Genomic DNA, 22,505 nt, shown 5'->3' on the forward strand with positions numbered 1-22,505 from the left:
TCCGTTGAACCAAGTTACAAGATTGGCGGTATGCCAATTGGTCCTAATGGGCCAGCTGTACTTGTGACCTTTGTATCAGATAAAAATGCATCTCTATGGAGGCCTACAGCAACTGTCGACAAGCTTGGCCAGACTGTGGGAACCAAGATAGCATGGCCATTTGATAAGCTAATTGTGGACAGTATGGACTCCTCAACTGGAAACAAGGGAGCTGATGCCTCGGTAAAGTTCTTATGATATAGTTTACATTGTTATGGTAATATATAAATGCTTATTGGTTAGGTGACACATGAATTATGTTTTTGCATGAATTTTTTAGGAAGATAGAGTCCAGCTTGTTGATTGGATTTTGGGTGGTGAAGTAATTGCTGAGGCACATATGATTTCAAAAGACCCTAAACAGTTGGTGAATAAAATTCCTTTGGGTCCGAATGCTGCAATGGTGAATATTGTAAAAGTCATTAACAAAGAGGCTTCATTATGGAGACCACCAAGTGAAGACATTTCTGTGATGGGTGATGCACTGAGCGTGAACATAGCATGGCCACTTACTAAGCTGTCTAAGTGTAACAGACAGATAATGGAGGATGTAGAATATGAGAGTGAATCGGATTTTCGTAAAGAAGAATCCAACAGAGGTGGAGCATTTTTCAATGATGGAGGAGGAACAACAGGTTCTAAGGGAGCAAGAACATCAGGTTCTAAAGAAGTAGAACCAACTCAAGAATCATCACCTAAGGTAAAACTCTTTACATTAATCTGTCTTTTACATGATGTGTTGTATAGTTGTGTGATTGTGATTAATTTCTGCAATTTAATTTGTAGAGTGGTGCAAGTAACAGCTACAACAATAGCAACTTAGCTAAGAAGAAATGCTTCCTCATGGATTGCTTTGGATCGGGAGAAAGAGTTGCAGAAGGCCGAGTTATTTCAACCAATCCAAACGACACTGTCCACTGCCATCCATTGGGTCCAAATGTCAGCAAGGTTTGGGTTGACATCTGCTTGATTGGCGACGCACGAGTATGGAGACGAACATCAGAATTTGAGATTGTTGCTGATGCATTAGGTACTACTACTGCTTGGCCTAATAAGTACATTGTTTATATTTGAAGCTTTCTCTTATGTTGGATTGTGTTGGATTGTATTGGGTTGTAGAACTTGTTTGGCTTGGTGAACTTGTTGTATTTGTACTTGATGTAGCAATATATATGAACTTTTTCAATTAGATAATGTTTTGGTTTGATATATGACAGGATGTTTAACTATAAGCTAATATGGGAAACAAAAATCCAATTATTTAAAAATCTGGGGAACAATAACAATGATAGAAAACAAACGCTATATTAAAACTAATGGTGGCGTTTGTGAATTATATGAAACCATAAATAATAATGAAAACTATCTGCTATTATAAAGTTTACAACTGCAATAAAAGAAACGCTATCTAAAAAGTAAATAAAATAGCATAAGGAAAAAACGCTATGTAAAGTGCCATATCTATTATAACGGGCGCATATATAGCGTTTACAATACCGCTATGATAACCTGTTATAGCGTTTTCCGGACGCTGTATATGTAACATTTTCTTGTAGTGATAATCTACGAAAAACTATACAACCATTGTTTCAAAGATTGCAAAAAACCCCATACCATGGTCGAGTCTGCATACTAGTCTAGTCCAGGGTATCAAGAAAAAGGTTATAACACTACCATGTCTAGTCATGCCACACCCCAATGCATTCATGATAGTTGAGACAGATGCATCAGAAATAGGTTACGGGGGATCCTTAAACAGAATTTGCTAGAGTCTACCCAAGAGTCTATAGTCCGTTTCCACTCAGGAGTTTGGCTTGGACCACAAAAGAATTACTCTACAGTTAAAAAGGAAGTTTTATCTATAGTAAACTGTATTTCTAAATTTCAAGATGATTTAATAAACAAAAAGTTTTTACTACGTGTCGATTGCAAATCGACGAAAGAGATTTTACAAAAGGATGTTAAAAACTTAGTTTCTAAACAAATATTTGCTAGATGACAAGCTATTTTATCTATTTTTGATTTTGATATACAATATATAAAAGGGGAAAATAATTCTTTACCTGATTTTCTAACAAGGGAGTATTTACAGGGAAAATCTCAGGATCACCAAAATGAGTGAAACACAGGGAAAATCTCAGGATCACCAAAATGAGATGTTAAACTAAATAGGGACACATTTCACCAATAATCCCAAATATAGTTTTTCTTTAATTTCACTTCCATCATTTTTTTCTATTTTTGGTTTGTCAACGCCATCCCTTTCTTTATAATTGTTTAATTTCATTGGTGTTTTATAGTATATATTGTATATAAAATATGTCTTCAAAGCAATGAGTGCATCAGACTACGTCAAGAATCAACCACATTTACAAGGGAAGCAATTAACCACTAGTAACCAGTTCTCTGCTTTGGCAGAATTTTCTCCTTTATGCTATGCAAAAGCCGTCAACCCCCAACCACAAAAAATATCCACTCCATCCTCCTCACAAAAAACCACAGACCAAAAATCGTCCTACTTCCTCAAACCACAACGCCAACACCTTATTAGAACCTCATTTACCAAACCAATATCCCTTAAAGACCTAACCTAATATACCAACTGCATATTTTACGAAGAAAGCCAATACCTTACCAAAAACCGCACATTCTACGAATTCATTCTCGTAAACACCAAATCAGTAGAAATAACCCACCATACCGACAAGAATGACCCAAACGTCATTTCCTACTCCACCTGTAAAATTCTCAAAGTATGCAATCCTCAAGATCTCATATTCATAAACCTGCACACCGCAAAAGAATTCTCCATCTCGGGGTTCCATATTCCAAGATTTACCTACTCAGATTACCAAAAAGCCTTTCTCCATACCCATTACCTTCGAACCTATGATCACTCCTGGTTCCTCTCCTTCGACTTTCATTGCCCCAAGACAATACCAGGATGGTTCTACGAATGGTGGTATTGGTTCGGCCCAACCGATGACATATATCCTACCCAAATACCGAAAGTTTCACTACCCTACTATACTAAACACGAAAAACACCAACCCATTGGCCCCCTGCCTAAGATAGCCTTCCACATAGATATGGGAATACCCTGTATACTATCATGGCACTACAACCCTGTACCCTTCTTACCAGACATGCCATACTCACTAGTCCGCGAGTTCAGAATCAAGTGGTGGGACAAATACAACCTTGACCACTGCTCCTTATCCAACTTGGAGAAATGGATCCAAACACATCAACAAATCAAGCAGTCCATAGCTACAGTATCCCGAGCATTACCACCTATTCACACAAAAACTTCGCCCCGCAAACCTCCAAGTCCTACAGAATCAACCACTTCATCCTCCGGATCCAAGAAAAGTAGATGCAAAGAAAAGCTCAAGAAACTCCTCGAAACAATTGCGATGCAAATATCCTCCTCGGACGACGAAGATGATATAACACAAGACAACAATACACAAGACGACGATCCAATCTAAAACGATAATCCTTATCCGATAAAAAAAATGATATGTTTACACTTCTACGTAAAATTAGACTACTAAGATATTAAACTGTATATTTATATATATATATATAAAATGATATGTTTACAGCTCTCTACTACTCTTTAATTAATCTTGCTTGTACTATAAATATTTAGTATAACTTTTTGTAGAAGAAACAAGGAACCTCTTCCACCGACTCCATTTTTCAAGGCAACAAGAAGACAAAAACTCAATTATACAACAGTTCAACTTTCAACAAAAGACTTCAAGACCAAGAAATGAAGACTTCAAGACTATACAAGAAGACAAAGACATCAATCAACAAAGGATTACTCATCTCATGCAACCTCAATAATAGGACACGTCTACAACAATTTATTCAACTTCACACAGCCTTGTATAAATAAGAAAGAGAGAAGAATAGGAGAGGGCAGAGTGTTTTTAGCGATCATTCACAAATTCCCAATATATCCTACTCTCTAGTTTTATAAGTTTGTTTTCAAAGTCTGTACCTTTACTCTTGTATTTTAACCAAGTTTAAATAAAGTAAGTTTTAATCATCCTTCTTGTCTATATTTTAAGTTAATCGTTTTATTTATAAACTTGTTTCTACTATACTTATAAAACAATCTAAAATATATTCTATATATATTTTATCCTGGGTTTTGTTTAAGAACGTATGGTATCAGAGCCAAAAAATATTTTTGCCTATAGTATGATATGTGTTTTTCTTAAACCATCCAAGCCAAAATATACTTATTTAATCTATTCGTAAGCCTAATGTTAAAAACCAACCTACCATAACCTTGTCAAGAGGGTTGATAGCATAGGTGTTCCAGGTTGTAAGACCAGAAGGCAGTGAGTCCGTTGGTAAGCCCATGCGTCATTCGTCATCGATAAGATCGGTTAGTTTGCATTTTTAGCATCAGATTAAGAATAATTTAAACATGGCATCTAAGGTTAGGAAGTTGTTTAAGTCTAAGCATGCATCATCTTCTCCATCTCAAAAAACAATTAATTCAAGAGAAATTATGTCAAAAATTACAACCTTTAATCAAGAAAAATCAAAAGATCAACTACCGCATGCTAATCCACAAAATATATATCAAATATGAGCTTTTGATTTTAGAACTGCCTATTCAATAAAAGAACATGAACAAACTTTATTATTACAAAATGAATTTGAACAAATTAAACTACTTTCTTCTATGGCTTTAGAAAACTATAAAAGAAATTTTTTTAATTATATTTATTTTGGTCTAATACAAATAGCAATTAAACCTTTATCTAGAACATGGATTGATTCCCCAATACTCATGTTATTAAGAGATAAAACACTTTTAAAATTTGAAGACTCCTTATTAGGAGCAGTACAGTCAAACTTATGTAACGGAGCTATATACTTTAATTGTGCACCAAATTTTCAAGTGAGCTTACATGACCCTACAATATTTAATACTTTAGTTTTAAACGTACACTTGCCTGAAATTAAATTTCAGCAAGAAAGACATGGCTATTTGTTGTTGTATCGAATTTACTTTAAGCAATCTACATCTGAGTTTAACCCACAATGTTTATTGCAATATGATAAAGGCGAAACGACAATATTGGCTGCACATAGTAAAGACACACCAACCTCTACATACATACCTAAACAATTAAAATGGACAGAAATTACAATTCCTGATCAATGGAAAATTAATATTACTCAACCACCAAGAAACTTTGAACAAAGAACTATTACATGCGGTAGTTGATCTTTTGATTTTTCTTGATTAAAGGTTGTAATTTTTGACATAATTTCTCTTGAATTAATTGTTTTTTGAGATGTAGAAGATGATGCATGCTTAGACTTAACAACTTCCTAACCTTAGATGCCATGTTTAAATTATTCTTAATCTGATGCTAAAAATGCAAACTAACCGATCTTATCGATGACGAATGACGCATGGGCTTACCAACGGACTCACTGCCTTCTGGTCTTACAACGGACGCATAGTTCCTTGTTCAAACTTTCTTGGTGGTTGAGTAATATTAATTTTCCATTGATGAGGAATTGTAATTTCTGTCCATTTTAATTGTTTAGGTGTGTATGTAGAGGTTGGTGTGTCTTTACTATGTGCAGCCAATATTGTTGTTTCGCCTTTATCATCTTGCAATAAACATCTTGGGTTAAACTCAGATGTAGATTGCTTAAGGTAAATTCGATACAACAACAATAACCATGTCTTTCTTGCTGAAATTTAATTTAAGGCAAGTGTACGTTTAAAACTAAAGTATTAAATATTGTAGGATTATGTAAGCTCACTCATTAAAATATATAGCTCTGTTACATAAGTTTGATTGTACTGCTCCTAATAAGGAGTCTTCAAATTTTAAAAGTGTTTTATCTCTTAATAACATGAGTATTGGGGAATCAATCCCTGTTCTAGATAAAGGTTTGATTGCTAATTGTATTAGGCCAAAATGAATATAATTAAAGTTATTTCTTTTATAGTTTTCTAAAGCCATGGAAGAAAGTAGTTTAATTTCTTCAAATTCATTTTGTAATGATAAAGTTTGTTCATGTTCTTTTATTGAATAGGCAGTTCTAAAATCAAAAGATCCTATTTGATATATATTTTGTGGATTAACATGCGGTAGTTGATCTTTTGATATTTCTTGATTAAAGGTTGTAATTTTTGACATAATTTCTCTTGAATTAATTGTTTTTTGAGATGTAGAAGATGATGCATGCTTAGACTTAAACAAATTCCTAACCTTAGATGCCATGATGCATGCTTAGACTTAAACAAATTCCTAACCTTAGATGCCATGTTTAAATTATTCTTAATCTGATGCTAAAAATGCAAACTAACCGATCTTATCGATGATGAATGACGCATGGGCTTACCAACGGACTCATTGCCTTCTGGTCTTACAACCTGGAACACCTATGCTATCAACGCTCTTGACAAGGTTCTGGTAGGTTGGTTTTTAACACTAGGCTTAAGGATATATTAAACAAGTATCTTTTGGCTTGGATGGTTTAAAAAAAACATATATCATACTATAGGCAAAAATATTTTTTGGCTCTGATACCATACATTCTTAAGCAAAACCCAGGATAAAATATACATAGAATATATTTTAGATTGTTGTATAAGTATAGTAGAAACAAGTTTATAAATAAAACGATTAACTTAAAATATAGACAAGAGGGATGATTAAAACTTACTTTATTTAAACTTGGTTAAAATACAAGAGTAAAGGTACAGACTTTTAAAACAAACTTATAAACCTAGAGAGTAGGATATATAGGGAATTTGTGAATGATCGCTAAAAACACTATGCCCTCTCCTACTCTTCTCTCTTTCTTATTTATACAAGGCTGTGTGAAGTTAAATAAATTGTTGTAGGCGTGTCCTATTATTGAGGTTGCATGAGATGAGTAATCCTTTGTTGATTGATGTCTTTGTCTTCTTGTATAGTCTTGAAGTCTTCATTTCTTGGTCTTGAAGTCTTTTGTTGAAAGTTGAACTGTTGCATAATTGAGTTTTTGTCTTCTTGTTGCCTTGAAAAATGGAGTCTTGATGGAGTCGGTGGAAGAGGTTCCTTGTTTATTCTACAAAATGTTATACTAAATATTTATAGTACAAGCAAGATTAATTAAAGAGTAGTAGAGAGCTGTAAACATATNATATATATATATATATATATATATATATATATATATATATATCTTAGGAGTCTAATTTTACGTAGAAGTGTAAACATATCATTTTTTTTATCGGATAAGTATTATCGTTTTAGAATGGATCGTCGTCTTGTGTATTGTTGTCTTTTGTTATATCATCTTCGTCGTCGAGGAGGATATTTGCATCGCAATTGTTTCGAGGAGTTTCTTGAGCTTTTCTTTGCATCTACTTTTCTTGGATCCGGAGGATGAAGTTGTTGATTCTGTAGGACTTGGTGGTTTGCGGGGTGAAGTTTTTGTGTGAATAGGTGGTAATGCTCGGGATACTGTAGCTATGGACTGCTTGATTTGTTGATGTGTTTGGATCCATTTCTTCAAGTTGGATAAGGAGCAGCGGTCAAGGTTGTATTTGTCCCACCACTTGATTCTGAACTCGCGGACTAGTGAGTATGGCATGTCTCGTAAGAAGGGTACAAGGTTGTAGTGTCAAGATAGTATCCAGGGTATTCCCATATCTATGTGGAAGGCTATCTTAGGCAGGGGGCCAATGGGTTGGTGTTTTTCTTGTTTAGTATAGTAGGGTAGTGACACTTTTGTTATTTGGGGAGGATATATGTCATCGGTTGGGCCGAACCAATACCACCATTCGTAGAACCATCCTGGTATTGTCTTGGGACAATGAAAGTCGAAGGAGAGGAACCAGGAGTGATCATAGGTTCGAAGGTAATGGGTATGGAGAAAGGCTTTTTGGTAATCTGTGTAGGTAAATCTTGGAATATGGAACCCCGAGATGGAGAATTCTTTTGCGGTGTGCAGGTTTATGAATCTGAGATCTTATGGATTGCATACTTTGAGAATTTTACAGGTGGAGTAAGAAATGACATTTGGGTCATTCTTGTCGGTATGGTGGGTTATTTCTACTGATTTGGTGTTTACGAGAATGAATTCGTAGAATGTGCGGTTTTTGGTAAGGTTACCGGTAAGGTATTGGCTTTCTTCATAAAATATGCAGTTGGTATATTGGGTTAGGTCTTTAAGGGATATTGGTTTGGTAAATGAGGTTGTAATAAGGTGTTGGCGTTGTGGTTTGAGGAAGTAGGACGATTTTTGGTCTGTGGTTTTTTGTGAGGAGGATGGAGTGGATATTTTTTATGGCCGGGGGTTGACGGCTTTTGCATAGGATAAAGGAGGAAATTCCGCCAAAGCAGAGAATTAGTTACTAGTGGTTAATTGCTTCCCTTGTAAATATGGTTGATTCTTGACATAGTCTGATGCACTCATTGCTTTGAAGACATATTTTATATACAATATATACTATAAAACACCAATGAAATTAAACAATTATAAAGAAAGGGATGGCGTTGACAAACCAAAAATAGAAAAAAATGATGGAAGTGAAATTAAAGAAAAACTATATTTGGGATTATTGGTGAAATGTGTCCCTATTTAGTTTAACATCTCCTATATATAAAGATAGTGAGTCTGATTGGTAACGTAGTCAAAGCTGTACAGAAAAGATGTAAGCTGTTACAGAATAGTGCAAAGTTGTAAGAAAGAGTTGTACATGAAAGTTGTACAAAAAAACTGAGAGTAAAGTTTTTAATAGAGTTTTTGGTAAAGTTTTTATGATTGGTAAAAATTAAAAGTTGTAGCTTTGTTTGTGTCACCAATCAAACCCAGTATTTTTTTTTTATTTCTTACGTGTTAATACCACAACAATTGTTAAAATTTGTATAAAGACAACATTATATTTTGTAAAAAAGTTACATATATGTGTCATAATATCCCGTACTAAATTAAGTATAGTGTGGATGTTAGTGGGTGCTAAAGTATTGAAACAAGTTTGGTCTGTTTCGGCAATTATCAAAAATTATCAACGTTTTGAAAATGATATCTACGTAATTTTATAAAACACCAAAAGTTTTTGAAAAGATGGGTTAAGCATTAGTTGGCCTATTTTTTATTAGTAGTATATATGAACTTATAACATTATTCTTGTTCAGTTTTATTTTATTTTATTCACGTGTTCGATTATAAATCTATATATAAACTTGATTCTACAGTACTCTCAAATAATAGCATGGCTTAGGATTAAGCCATGCATGTGTTAGTGTACATGTAGAATCAAGTTCATCCACGCATTCATCAACAAATTACGTGGCCATCCAAAAAATCTTATTGTCTTGAAATTCATCTTTGAACCTGTTGACAAGTCAAATTAATCTTCTAATAATAATTTCGTATTCTACTTACTGATTTTTAGTATTGAATTTACGATTCTCACTCACGCAGTGTCCCATACATAATTTCGTGCTCAAATTTGACGGTTATCTCCAAAACTTATTACCTCTTGGTTAAGTTTTTTTTGCAAGTTGATTTAGGGGTCGAGAGGATTTCAGGACACACTTAATTCTCTTCTACAAAGATTTTGGTCATTAAAACATATGATCTCACATAGTTTTTTTTTTTTTCGGGGGTTTCGTTTACGATTTTATCATCAAAGCATGATGCATATCTCACATTAATACTCACATGTATGAAAGAAGACAACGAACCCAAATTAAGCTTGATGGTGGAGGTTTCTAAGAAACCTTCTCATCAAACTCATTAAAGGGCTTAAGAGAGAAAGAACTTAAGAAATGAATTCAAGATATACAAGGGTCAAGACAAGAAGTGAACTTTAAGTCAAAGACTTTGAGATCATCTAGAAAACCTTCATGTGATGGAAACAACATCAGAGTTTGATTAAGGATGATTCCATAGTATCCTTAATGGGCCGTAGTATCCTAGATGAGACTGAAATAAGCCCAAATTGATAAATTGAGATCTTGGAAGTGAGCCCCATGGATGAGCTGTAAATAGATATGCAAGGCTGTGGCTGTGGCTGTGGCTGTGTTGTGGGATGAATGATGACGCGAGGTGGGGGAAGGAATGTTGTTGTTTGTTGTTTAGGCTTTTGCTTTTTTTGAAGTCTAAAGGCGTGGGGAGACAGCTCTGTCTCTTTCCCCTTTTTCTCTTTACTACTACTCTCTTTATTTCTCTTCCTTCCATTTCAATTATGCACCTTTGCTTCCTATATTTGGAGGAAATGATTTAAAGTTCTACTGACAATTTTAATATAAATCATACTTTATATAAGATTGATTTAGTCTTAAACCTGTTTTAGCGTATTGGATGAAGATAATTTAAAGTTCTACTAAACACTTTTTGTTATTGTTGTTGTAAGATCTAATAAAAGTGCTCTAACTCTTTATCAAGTTTGGATGAAAAGTATGTAAATAACAGCAAAGAGTTGTATACAATTGAAAATAGAATATGGGAATTTATGAAACATGAATAGATCTTTTTCAATCCATCATATGCATTTAACTTCTATGTTCATATATAGAATGGGTAGATATATATTAAAATTCTCCACAAAATTAATCAATGAAACTCTGAAATATTTCATGATCTTAAATATATGATCCAATTATCTTTAGTCATGGATTTTAATAGAATTAAAATTCAACTACAGTCCATTATTCAATTAATGATTCTATATCATGCTTTACAATATGACATTATCGGATATGATATTTGTAATTCATGCTTAATAGATTTAAAATTTGGTGTTAATAAATTAGGATTTCAAATACTTCATTAAAGTCCGTTGTTATTCAAACTAAAAGAGTTTTGAAAATTTTGTATATGAAGTCATTGAAAATTTTCAGAGTTTCACAAGTAAAATTATTAAAATCATCCAAGTTATACCGCATAAATTTTAAAATCTAAACAAATGAATATTTAAAAATGATTAAATAACACATCTTAAATCATGCTCTTAGAAATATATGCATAAATGATTTTACTTTCTTATATACCAAAACTACACAACTTGTGTGCAATTGTAATATGTGATATTGTGAAAATTGATTTAAGATCATTTTTAATAAAAAGTTAAAACAAAAAAATTGAAACAAAAAAAATTAGAGGAATAATGTTTATGTTTCTGTTTACCTCTGACAATTATTTTAACTGCAACTAAAAAAGAATACTACATCTGTACTTGATAATTCTTTTAGTTTTCCACCTATAAAAAAATACCAAAATTATATAACAGCTCAAATAAGTATATTTTGTCCAACTGTAAAATACATACAGAGTGGATCCGACCAACAAGAAAAAAAAAGTGTAAAAGCACAGTGACCGTACAATAAATAAAACAATGTTATTGATATTTGGGAAAAGTTAAGCTTAAATAATTGAATTGAGTATGTCCCCCAAACTCTCTCTTTTTCCTGACTTTTCCTTGAATCCTCTTCCCTCCTTCTCCTCCTCTCTCTCTTCTCTCTTCTCTCAACTACCGTTCTCTGCTTCTTCTTCTGTTCCCAAAGTCGGTAACTTTATTTCGCGGGTTCGTTCGTTGAGTTTGTAGCAACATGACAATGGAAGACACGACATTTACCAAGGTGTTCGTTGGAGGACTAGCTTGGGAAACACACAAAATCTCTCTCAGGAACTACTTTGAACAGTTTGGGGACATTGTTGAAGCTGTTGTTATCACTGATAAATCTAGTGGGAGATCTAAAGGCTACGGCTTTGTAAGTGTTTCTTCCTTTTTTTTTTCTTGGAACTTTGAGATTTGTTGTTATAGCTTCATCAAGCTCACGGGTTCTCTTTTTTTTTTTTTTAATACTTTTAAAGGTGACTTTTTGTGATCCGGAAGCAGCTCAGAAAGCTTGTGTAGATCCAGCTCCTGTTATCGATGGGAGAAGAGCTAATTGTAATCTTGCTGCTTTTGGTGTTCAGAGATCCAAACCTTCTTCTCCTGTTCATGGTACTTTTTAGGTTTCTTTACCTAATTTTGATAACCCTTTATGTAATTCCACGGATCTTACCATTATCTAAGAGAAAAGGCTGGAATTGAATGTCGTGACATGTATCACATATTTGTAGCAAGTTAGATACTTTATCAATTGTCTTACTTTATTGTTTAAGGGGTAGTTTCATCTTGCTCAGTACTCTAGTAGTCTTTATGATGTGCTGCAGACTAATAAGTTAAAACCTATAGGTCTGTTTTATACTCTGAAGACTTATCTGGTTAAAATATGTTGTGTTTTGTTTTTGCTAAAAGCATATGTTTGAGATGACATTCTCATGGTGTTGTGTTTTAGTAGGACATGCAGGAGGAAGAGGCGGTCTGAAGGTGACTAGCCCTTTCAAGACACACTTTGGAGCGGCGGCTACTGCTATGCCTTCGCCACTTCCATTCTCTCACTACACACTTCCTTACACTAATCCTTTTGGGTACTACACGTTATATCTCTTACTTCTTTCCCAAACTCATTTAATAGACTGCTAAATCCTCTGTTTGGTCTCATTAAACTTTGTTAGGTTCTCTTCATACACAATGGACTACAATTACCCCACGGTATGTATATATTGTGCTTATCTCAATCTAGTTATCTAGTCTTTCCCTATTCTACTTTTTATCTTTTATAGCTTATTGAATACTTGTTTTTGTAACAGAGCTACTACAATGTCTATGGAGGGGCAACTGCTCAGCATCCAATGCATAGCAGCGGACCAATGACTGGTGTAGCTGCAGCAGCAGCAGGGTTTTACCCATATCTCCAATTTGCTGAAGGAAATGGACCAGTCACTGGTTATGCCCCTCTTCACTACCCCAACCACATGTTTCACTATTCTGCTCTTGCCTCCTCTACGGGTGGAAACTATCCACACCAAAATGGTACACCAGTGTCTCTTGCACCTTCACCAGTCATACCATCAGGTTTGTGTAATTATTTGTTTTTGTTGTTCATTGAAACCTGGAAAAACCAGAGGTACTGATGTTCTTCAGCAGTGTGCTTTGCAGTTCCACAGGCTTGACCATGAAGGCTCATGATTTCAACTCTGATTCCATTGATGCTATGTAGAGGCCAGTTCATTTTAAATCCTTAAGGCAAGCTTTGTTTACTACTTTTCATCCACATGCCTCGAAGTCCCACAAGACCTGTGGCCTAACCATGGTTGCCCTTTTCCCCTTTATGCTTCTAACCCATTAGACAAAGAGCCCATAATTTGGAGTTTGGGCGACTTTGCAAGTTCTAGTTAAGTCTCACATAGGGGTTTTAACTTGGACCGTTGTCATACGCATTACTCATCTTTTCATTTTCTTCATTGCATTACGTGCTTCTGAACGAAGGTTTCGTTTAAGATAGCCTGTTCGAGGTTTAGAAGTAAAGAGTTACCGTGTCTTGCACAGTGCCTCAGAAAGGCAAAGCAATTTTGTAGAAAAACATAAAAAGCTTAGGATTGGCTGATCAACATGAAAGGAAATAAGGATTTACCAGGAAAAGGCACAATGTCACCACCTGGAAGTGTTTGAAGTAGTGTGTGCAAAGGTGTTCCCACTACTTTTACGCTAAATCCATTTTAATGTGCAGTCTTAGGATTATTAGATCTAGGACCATGTAGTTACAAAGTCTTATCGTAGATAGCTAGAACATAAATTCTCTGACATCAAGAAAGGCTAAAGGAAACAGCCTCACAAACTTCCTTTACGGATAAAGGAAGTAGTGGTGTTTGCTAACCCATGTATATTCTCGGTGGCTAAGCACTGGAGTTATAGCCACACTTAGATTAAGATCATTTTTAAGATTCAAGATATAGTTTGCTCATCATTCAACCAACCCCACATATGGATTGTGAGGAGTCCTTGCATTTACATGTTTTGCCTCTTGGGAGATATTTTGGTTCCCTTTAGGTTCTTCTCTTTAACGTCAACCAAACCAGTTGATCAACCATGGTTAGGATTTCAGGTGAGAGGTATTTATCACCTCCTTATCTCTCTTTTACTCTTTCCTCTGTTTATTCAAGAACAAAAGAAAAAAAACCCTCTCTAGACTCTTTTATGTGTGTTTGTTATCTTGTAAGCTTGTGTTTCTGATTCTATGTAAGAAAACAAAACCTTTCATTTTCCATCCACGGTGGTTTGGAAAATGAAATTGTGATTGCAATATTTTACTTCTATCTGATATAAACCCTCTCTCAGTTGTGACAATGCCTCCTTTACAATATGTATCCCTACATTCATTAACTTGGCTTGAAGAGGCCTTACTGTTCCATATGATCTGACCGAAATAGAACTGTATAGTTGTCATCCAAATTGCAGAAGCAATACTCAAACTTTATACACAAGAAGATGGCTCAATCACTCGGTAACAAACTAATATTTATGTACTATCATATGAACAACATAAGCATCATATCATACACAAACCAAGGTAGGAACTTGAGACCTATACCTAATATACAATTAACAATACTGCAACTATAGAAGAGAAAAAGGCATGTGAAAGAATAAATAGAACATAAAGTCACATACTGAAACTAGAGCTTGAATCTTAACGACGATTTTGGGGAAGAGAAGAAGCGTGTTAATGATCAAGAACGTGTACACTCAATGCCCTGACAAATAGCCAACCAAACACCAAGTAGCGTTAAGCAAATAGCTGCATCAATGGCAAGAACAATTTGCACTTGACGCCGCCACTTCCTCTCAATGCTCTCAGATCGTCCCCTTCTTGGAACATATGTAGTTGCTGCAGATGAAGAATCAGAACGTTCTGTAACGTTTCCTCTATCATTTGATTTTCGGTGCTCCTCTATCTCAATGCCTCTCTGTGAGTTCACATGATCTCTCCCTTTCTTCTTCTCTTGCTTGTTGGATCTTCCCAAAAGCGGAGCTTTCGTTGAATTAGCTGCTGCGTCGCTTTGTTCAGCACCATCAATGGAAGGTGATGATACCGGAAGACAAGTGAGATCAGTCTCCAACGAAGCTATGAGTCTTCGGACAAGCTGATCTTGAGCATTGCTGAAACTCATACTCCCAGAGAAGCTACCTCTCGAATTCTTCTTATTAGCTTTCTTTAACTCAACCTTTAGATTCTCAAGAAAATCAAGAACGCTAGATCTCCTGAAAACATCATCAACAATGGCGAAATAAACGAACCCATCTTCCATCAAGAACCCAAAAGTCCTCTTACTCATCGTTTCGAAGTACCACTTGTGAAAAGGCGGAGTCTTTTCTAAGCATAACGCAGCGAGACTGTCGTTGCTGCGATGGCCTCCGGCATTGTTGTAAGCGTATAGAATCTGGTTGTCTTTTGAGACACAACAGTAGTGAACTGTGTTTTTGATTGAACCCATGTCGGGACTTTCGATTAGGGCAGACGATGAGAAAGAGAACAGAGAGATGAAGTCAATTCTCTGGTTTGAGTCTAGGGTTCTGGGATTGTTGAAAAGAAACCCCAAGTTTAAGTCTTTAAGATCCTTATCTTTGCTAAGCAACAACGAAAGGAATCTTGAAAAGGACCAAAGAGAAGATGGAATGTTTGGGAAAGAGAAAGCATTAAAGCAGAGAGAGAGGACAACAATTCAAGCTCTCACCCAACCCTTTGACTCTGCTTTATCTTTTCTCTTTCCTAGTATTACCTTATCCTCTGTTTTCTTGACTTTGAAACAGACTATGAAATCGCTAATACAGGTAGTTAAGATCATCAAACCCTTTTGGAACTCAGTTTTTGCGCGCGAGCAAACGCAAAGGTTAATGGGACAAGTTTCTCTGAGTAATTTTGGTAATTTTCCAAAATTTCAGGTTCGAGCACAAACGTTTACTACACATTTTGCCTTCTTGTTTCTTCTATGGATCAGATCAATCTCTCATTTTCACTCCTAGTAAATGTACTAATGTTACAAGTTACAAATGCAAGTACACAGCAAACTTTACAAAAGTGGTTAATCTTAACCAGGTCTACAACTACAACAAGCATTCGATGTCCCGATGCTGTTCTGTTCATCCTCTTGCATTTCCTTCAAGCCCTCCTCCGCATCTCGATCACACTGAGTCGGATCAGACTGTTGCTCTTGGCCATCGTTTAGGTGGTTTACTGGCTCGGATTCCGGTTGACTCGACACTTCTCTGTGCCTTACTGGCTGAGATTCCGGTTGACTCAACACTTCTCTGTGGTTTAGTGGCTGAGATTCTGGTTGACTCAACACCTCTTCATCAGGGCTGACGAGACTCGGACCAGAATCTTCTTCAGTTTGACGGGGTTGGCTGGGGAGAAGAGCCAGACGGCAAAGGGGGCAAGTGGTATGCGATGTGAGCCAAAGATCAATGCAATCCATGTGAAAAGTGTGTTTACATACAGGGATCTGTTGAAGCTTGTCATCTGCTTGATACTCCCCAAGGCAAACAGAACATCTGTAAATCAAAAGGCCTAATCAGCTTTTTCTTAATTCTAGTTTACAATTTGGCTCTCAGGTTTCAGGGTTATATTAAGCACAATTATATAAACTCCCAAGTTTTGCCTCTACCAGGACAACTAAATCTTTCAAACTATCTTTAGATCTTGAGATATCTCTTTCAAATTACATAATAATACACATAGTCCAGAAACTATACCCACCACAATTACCTGATCATGTAAGCAACTACTGTAACATTTCAGCCTCCATTCAAGTAACAATGTGACTGTCAAATTGGACCTAAGTACCTTTCAAAACCAAGGCAGACCAAAAATTTCATCCCACCAGAGATAAAAACTAGAACCTCTCATCTTTGTTCACTTCCACCAATGAACAACAAAGGTTTAACTCATTTTTTGAACTTTCTACAACTAAGCCTTATTCTTTGTTTTCCTAAAGCCTTAGAAAATCTCACTCATGGTTCATGAATTTATGAAAAAAGGACTAAAATTACAAAAGGGAATAGAATCTGGAGAACTCACTGTGAATCCATTACGGTGAAGCTCTCTTTAAAGACGACAATGGGAAGCATCTCTCTCAGCTCTTTACTCAATCCTAATTCAGCCTGCTCACGTTACAAAACACACCAATCATTACAAAACTAAATCATAAAAGAACAGATCTTCGTCTTCACAAGGTGAAACTCAATAAGAGAGATGAACAAAAGAAGAGATTAGTCAAGAGTAACGTACCGTGGAGAGAGAGTTACCAGGGATGAAAGTAGTTCGCATTCCGAGAGAAGACAAATCGGAGCTACCACGACGAAGGTAGATCAAGTAGAACAAGAAGAGAATAATAAATGTGAAGCAGATTGGTACAGAAAAGATGAATGCTTGATAAAGTTTAAGCTCCGGCGAGTTCGTACCGGCTGATGATGAACTGTAGTTTTCCGGGTTTGAGTTGCTGTAAGACATCACCACACACACAGACCCAGTTCACCAAAATACACAAACAAAGACTTAAATCCCAAAAAGGCACTTCCTTTGAATGAAGAAACGAGAGAAATCGTCAGATCGGGAGTTATATTATATAAATAAATAAATAAAAAGACAAAAATGGTAATAATGTGTATATACGTATGTGTGAGAGAGAAAGAGAGATGTGGCAGAGGTTTCAGGTGAAGCATTTTTAGCTTTCAGTATAGGGCAACTGTCTGTTTCCTTCTTCATTTATGATTATTTTTCTAATGGGGAAAATTAGATATATAAAAAAAGATTGGGGCGTTCATTAATAATGAAAAATTTATGATTATGAGATGTTAGATAACTTTTCCCGTAGATTCTGGCCGAACAAGCAAACAAGAGGACGGAAAACGTTACACACTTTACACCGATCATAATCGACAAATCCTTTGATTTTGGGATTTAGCCGAAGCCATCGCTAAGTTGTCAACTTCAGGTTCTTTGATTGTACTGCTTTGTAAACCATATGGAGACACGTACGAGAATGCTTTTGTTTTTTCTTTCTCTTGGTGTCGTTCCTTAGATTCATAATTTTTATTTGGCAAATTATAGTCCTTAATACTTATCCATAAACAAGAACAAAGACTATGGCATGTTACCTATACAGTATACTCTCTCAAATGTATATTTGCTTATCTATAAAAGATTCATCTGCCTTCTCAATATACAGTACTTGCTTATATATAAAAGATTCATCTGCCTTATCAGTTCTCAATATATATTCATACATGAACATGACTTATCTTACTATATTTCCCACACTTACATTCTCCCCCTTAAGGCCTATACTATTTCAGTTATAGTTCAAACATTGTAATAATACAGAGAGGCTTATTGTTACAGATAACTCAAACTCCGAACCTCAACATCGGCATAGCAGAACACAAGGCCACAGAATCTCCAACGTTCTGCTTTGTAGAAACCAAGAACTGTTTGATTTAAGCGATTCTTTCTTTTGTTGGTGTCTTCGTGGTTGGACCATCAGAGCTGAATTTGCGGACAAGGACTTTGAAACACGGCAGAAACACGATGTATAGTGCAACGATTACAAATGGAGCCGCTATGAGCCACCCTAGTAGCTGCAAAAATAAGTTCAGGTTATATATGACAACCCGGAACCAACTTGCCGTAGAAATGACAACATGGTGAGTGAAAATCCCACTTTAAAGAAAATCTACGACACTAAGCCAACACAGAAGAACCTTACCGCATTTCCAATGCTTAAGAAAACATCTCGAGAAGCTTGGCCTGTCAACACCTTCTTTAGAGCATCAGATGTTAAAGGAAAATGAGGTCCACCGATAATTTGTTCACCAAGCCGTAAGAAAGGCACCACAAGACTTCAATGTGACACACATAACGTAAAACAAAACTACACATAAGTACTCAATTTGATAGTAGAAAATCAATAAAACACTGCTTTGTGTTGTCTCTCTATATTGTTTCAAAAGCCGAAACTTTGAAGGAAGCTTAAATAGAGAAAAAGGCTACCTTAGTTCTATTGGAGTAGCAATGAAATTAGCCAACATCACAGTTGGAGCATGACAAAGAGATCCAAGCGATGCAATAGCCAGGCCACATAACAACACCGTCACACCTATCAAAACACAAGTATCCCTATTGAGTGAAATACATTTAGAGATCACAAACACCAAAATGTTCGATGAACAACTATTCGACAAACGAAAATGGCACGAGAACGCACCACAGATTGGAAATACTCCCATGGTAATCCCCAATGCTGCAGAGAAGGCCAGCTGCTTTGGCTCAGCACCTCTAAAGGGTACACAAATTTAAAAAAATTTGGTTCACTTGCTATACTGCACAATACATAAATATGGCAAAAACTTCGAGTCTTTACAAGCCACATGGTTACACATAACTGTTCGATTTGGTCTCTAGTGGTGCAAATAAAGAAACCAACCACTGGCCACATTTTTTTCTAATCAAAACAAAACAGTCAAGAAGTAAGCACAAGTCATCTACTTGATTCCACAAGAAATAGGAAATGGTATCAAACTAAACAACATCGACTAGCACGTTAAAAACTCTATAACACAGAGAGAAGGGTTCATCACAACAAAATATGAAGAGAGTCACAGAGTAGTAAAGAACCTTCGCAAGATCTGGACAAGTGGTTCACTGATCTTCTTGTCGAACCAAACTTTCAAACTAAATTTCGAATTCGCCATCACGAATCCTCAACAAATTCTATAAATTTTCTCAGCAAGTTAACAAATTTAGAAACGAAGAACACTTCTACTAAGTTATTGAATCAACAAACAACACTTGAAACCTGAAAAAGTAAGAACAGAAGAAGTCTCGAAATGGGGGTTTCTCTTATCTATCTCTCTACCGCTCCACGGAACCCGAATCGAGTTCGGGTAAACGGGTCAAAACAACCATAATGGGCTTTCGTCGTGTTTTAAAGTCCGAATCACTAAACCGGGTCGACCCGATTGTTAATTCCATCATTCTTTGTAGATGCTTCCCTATTTTCGTTCCCCCGCTAGTTTCAATTTTTTTTTTCGCCATTTTCGAATTTTCTCTGAAGGTGAAGAGCTCGCATAAAGTTTTTTTTCTCTGATCGTCAGATTCGTATGAAGATCTGATTCAACATTTTCTGAAACTCTCATTTGAATCGTGTTTGATTGATTAGGTTAGAATTTGAAATCGGAGAAGTGAAGAAGAAGAAGAAGAAGAGATGGAGGAGTATCTACAGTATATGAAGACTCTCCGGTCTCAAATGACTGGTAACAAACTTCATCTCCGCTTCTGATTTTTCCGATTTTAGCTGAAATTTCATCTGACGATTCGTTTCCATGGATTCGATTGAGGTTAGATGTGGAGGATCATGCGGCGAAGGTCTCCGTCGAGGAACAGACGCAGGTTACCACAATCAGTACCTTGGAGAAAGATCTCGCTCATGCTTAGCTTCTCTCTTTCTCTCTCTCTCTCTCTCTCTCTCTCTCTCGCTCGCTCGCAACGTTTTCGGATTTCAGATTTTTCCGTTGATATGGAACGAACAATAGTTATCGTACGGCAGATGCTATATTAGGTCATGATGATCTTCGTTTAGATTTGTGCTAATTCGGTTTTGAAATCCATAGATTGCGAGCGTGTGCTTCACTGTTGATGTGTGTTTGCTTAGATTTGGGATTTTGTTATGTGAATGTTGATTTGGCTGTTTTGTGATCAACTTTTGAGTATCAGAGCAGCAATCCTTTGTTCATGTTGGTTCAATTCTTGATCTGCACTTTGTAAACAGTTTTGTATGCACTTTTTTTGGATGAATTGTTATGTGATTTTTCCTAATTTTTGTGTCACCTTTTGAAGCATTGTCTGAGACGAAGAGACTAAAAGAAGAGACGGATCAGAAGACGAGGGCCAAAGGAGAAATATGCTCTCACATACTTGAAAAGCAGAGAAAGATTTCGTCTATGGAATCTGATTCAACAAATCTTGCACAGGTATTTAACTCTTATGGAAGCGATGAATATGCCTTGTAGAAGCAGAAAGATGGAATCATATATATATACGTCTAGTTATGCTTTAGTTTGTTACACAGTTATCTGCTACAATGTTTGGTTCATTTTGGGTACTGCTTATACTGAGTGAACTGTTATCCGGTTTTGTAGAGTTTGGTTCTTATTCTACAAGAACGAGACAGTATATCTTCCAAACTTGTATCGAAACGGTAATTTATAGAACATCTGGCTAGAACTGGTTTGTGGTTATGGAATGACCTGAAGACTGTCAGTTTCATTGTTTCTAATTGCAGTTCTAACTATGTGAAGACAGCAGAAGAAGCTAGAACCAAACTAGAGGAGCAAAAGGTTTGCTGTTTGCATCTTCTTCATGTGATATCATTCACTGTTTACAAACACAGTAATCTTTCTGTTTTCGCATTTTGTCCAGGGATGGTTTATCTCCCATATGAGTAATAAAACTGGTCTACAAGGGCAGGTTCGTTCTTTTATGAATCCTGTAATGCTTAGTAAAAGACACTTTCAGTACTTTCATAGTAACCGATGCTAGGATTTCTTATCACTTTCTTGTCGATCCTTGATACTTTAGAAAAACGAAACAAGGAATAACCTGATGGAACTATCAGAATCTGCTAGAGCAAAGCTTGATCAGGCAAAGCAGATGAGATCCAACCTTACTAAGGAAAATTCGAAGGTTATTATTTACTTTAGATCGACTTTTTTGTTTTACTATTGGTGGGTTTGGTTCTGGCGCTTTCTATTTGTGATGTGTTGTTTCCTATTTATAAACTTAGTTACTTTTCCCCTTCCAGTATTTTGAGTACACTCTGTGTCTCTTTGAGCACTTTTTTGAATGATATAATTTCATTTCAGATCAAGCTATCAATTGAGCATGTGAAGCACAAGATTAATGAGTTTAAGGTTACTTCCCGAAATCTTTGCTAGCATTGTGATGTTGCATATGTTCAGTCATGTAAGGATTTTTTCCTGCACCTGGTACTATACTATTTTTGTAATTGGTGAACGATGCAGCCAGAGTTAATGTCGGTGGATATGAAGGTTCTAGAAGAGGAATACACAGCTCTCTTGTCAGATGAGGCTGGAGAGGCAGATTATCTGAGTTCGCTGCAAAGTCAGGCTGAGAAACTGAAGGTGATTAGGGTGACATTGATTTATATAGGCTTGATTTGATTACTGACTATATGATCATGACCACCTCCTCTTGGTGCAGGGAATTTCTTACATTGCTAAATGTGGTTGTGGAGAAGAATACAGTGTTGGTCTAGATTAGGCCAGAGTTATTATATACATGCACTATCACCATTCAAGCATCTGTCGAACTAGTATCTGAATATGTGAACAAATCAAGAACCAAAAGTAGCTTTATGTGCTAGTTCTTTCGAATATGTGCTTCTACAAGATGGGTTAATTGTTTAGTTTGTAGAGAGATCCAACTAGCATGCTGTCTTGTTGCAGTATTATAATGTCTTTCAGTTTCAGGCTCTCCATATGCATGAGATCTTAAGCCTTTTAAGACATAATA

The 22,505-nt window shown here is 36.0% G+C and overlaps 5 protein-coding genes across 9 annotated transcripts; 2 read left to right on the forward strand and 3 right to left on the reverse strand.

Moving 5' to 3' along the window:
* LOC104741939 (RNA-binding protein 24-like) lies at nucleotides 11,477–14,263 on the forward strand. Of its 3 annotated transcripts, none has more exons than XM_010462876.2 (6): nucleotides 11,477–11,798; nucleotides 11,902–12,034; nucleotides 12,372–12,504; nucleotides 12,592–12,628; nucleotides 12,727–12,991; nucleotides 13,064–14,263. In XM_010462876.2, exons 1-6 carry the CDS (start codon nucleotides 11,637–11,639, stop codon nucleotides 13,087–13,089), a joined length of 756 nt encoding a protein of 251 aa, XP_010461178.1. In that variant the 5' UTR covers nucleotides 11,477–11,636; the 3' UTR covers nucleotides 13,090–14,263. The 3 variants fall into 3 exon arrangements, with proteins under 3 accessions (XP_010461178.1, XP_010461180.1, XP_010461179.1); XM_010462878.2 differs by having other exon boundaries at nucleotides 13,076–14,263; XM_010462877.2 differs by having other exon boundaries at nucleotides 12,375–12,504.
* Nucleotides 14,406–15,675, reverse strand: LOC104741940 (phytolongin Phyl1.2-like). Its single transcript, XM_010462879.1, has one exon. The coding sequence runs from the start codon at nucleotides 15,409–15,411 to the stop codon at nucleotides 14,647–14,649; it is 765 nt and encodes a 254-aa protein (XP_010461181.1). The 5' UTR covers nucleotides 15,412–15,675; the 3' UTR covers nucleotides 14,406–14,646.
* On the reverse strand, nucleotides 15,835–17,690 carry LOC104741941 (RING-H2 finger protein ATL58-like). 3 transcript variants are annotated; one of them, XM_010462882.2, is made up of 4 exons: nucleotides 17,589–17,690; nucleotides 17,205–17,493; nucleotides 16,995–17,077; nucleotides 15,835–16,468 (listed from the first exon to the last, which is right to left on the reverse strand). In XM_010462882.2, the coding sequence occupies exons 2-4, from the start codon at nucleotides 17,424–17,426 to the stop codon at nucleotides 16,006–16,008; spliced, it is 768 nt and encodes a 255-aa protein (XP_010461184.1). In that variant the 5' UTR covers nucleotides 17,427–17,493; nucleotides 17,589–17,690; the 3' UTR covers nucleotides 15,835–16,005. The 3 variants fall into 3 exon arrangements, with proteins under 3 accessions (XP_010461184.1, XP_010461183.1, XP_010461182.1); XM_010462881.2 differs by having other exon boundaries at nucleotides 17,205–17,489; nucleotides 17,589–17,688; XM_010462880.2 differs by having other exon boundaries at nucleotides 17,205–17,689.
* On the reverse strand, nucleotides 18,157–19,775 carry LOC104741943. Its single transcript, XM_010462884.2, has 5 exons — nucleotides 19,590–19,775; nucleotides 19,180–19,250; nucleotides 18,966–19,071; nucleotides 18,682–18,814; nucleotides 18,157–18,553 (listed from the first exon to the last, which is right to left on the reverse strand). Exons 1-5 carry the CDS (start codon nucleotides 19,664–19,666, stop codon nucleotides 18,413–18,415), a joined length of 528 nt encoding a protein of 175 aa, XP_010461186.1. The 5' UTR covers nucleotides 19,667–19,775; the 3' UTR covers nucleotides 18,157–18,412.
* LOC104741942 lies at nucleotides 19,906–22,474 on the forward strand. The gene is made up of 11 exons (XM_019235301.1): nucleotides 19,906–20,028; nucleotides 20,134–20,227; nucleotides 20,317–20,402; nucleotides 20,810–20,944; nucleotides 21,113–21,171; nucleotides 21,256–21,310; nucleotides 21,393–21,440; nucleotides 21,552–21,656; nucleotides 21,836–21,883; nucleotides 21,995–22,114; nucleotides 22,194–22,474. The coding sequence occupies exons 2-11, from the start codon at nucleotides 20,179–20,181 to the stop codon at nucleotides 22,251–22,253; spliced, it is 765 nt and encodes a 254-aa protein (XP_019090846.1). The 5' UTR covers nucleotides 19,906–20,028; nucleotides 20,134–20,178; the 3' UTR covers nucleotides 22,254–22,474.

Source organism: Camelina sativa, chromosome 14 (assembly GCF_000633955.1).
Source record: "Camelina sativa cultivar DH55 chromosome 14, Cs, whole genome shotgun sequence".
NCBI lineage: Eukaryota > Viridiplantae > Streptophyta > Magnoliopsida > Brassicales > Brassicaceae > Camelina > Camelina sativa.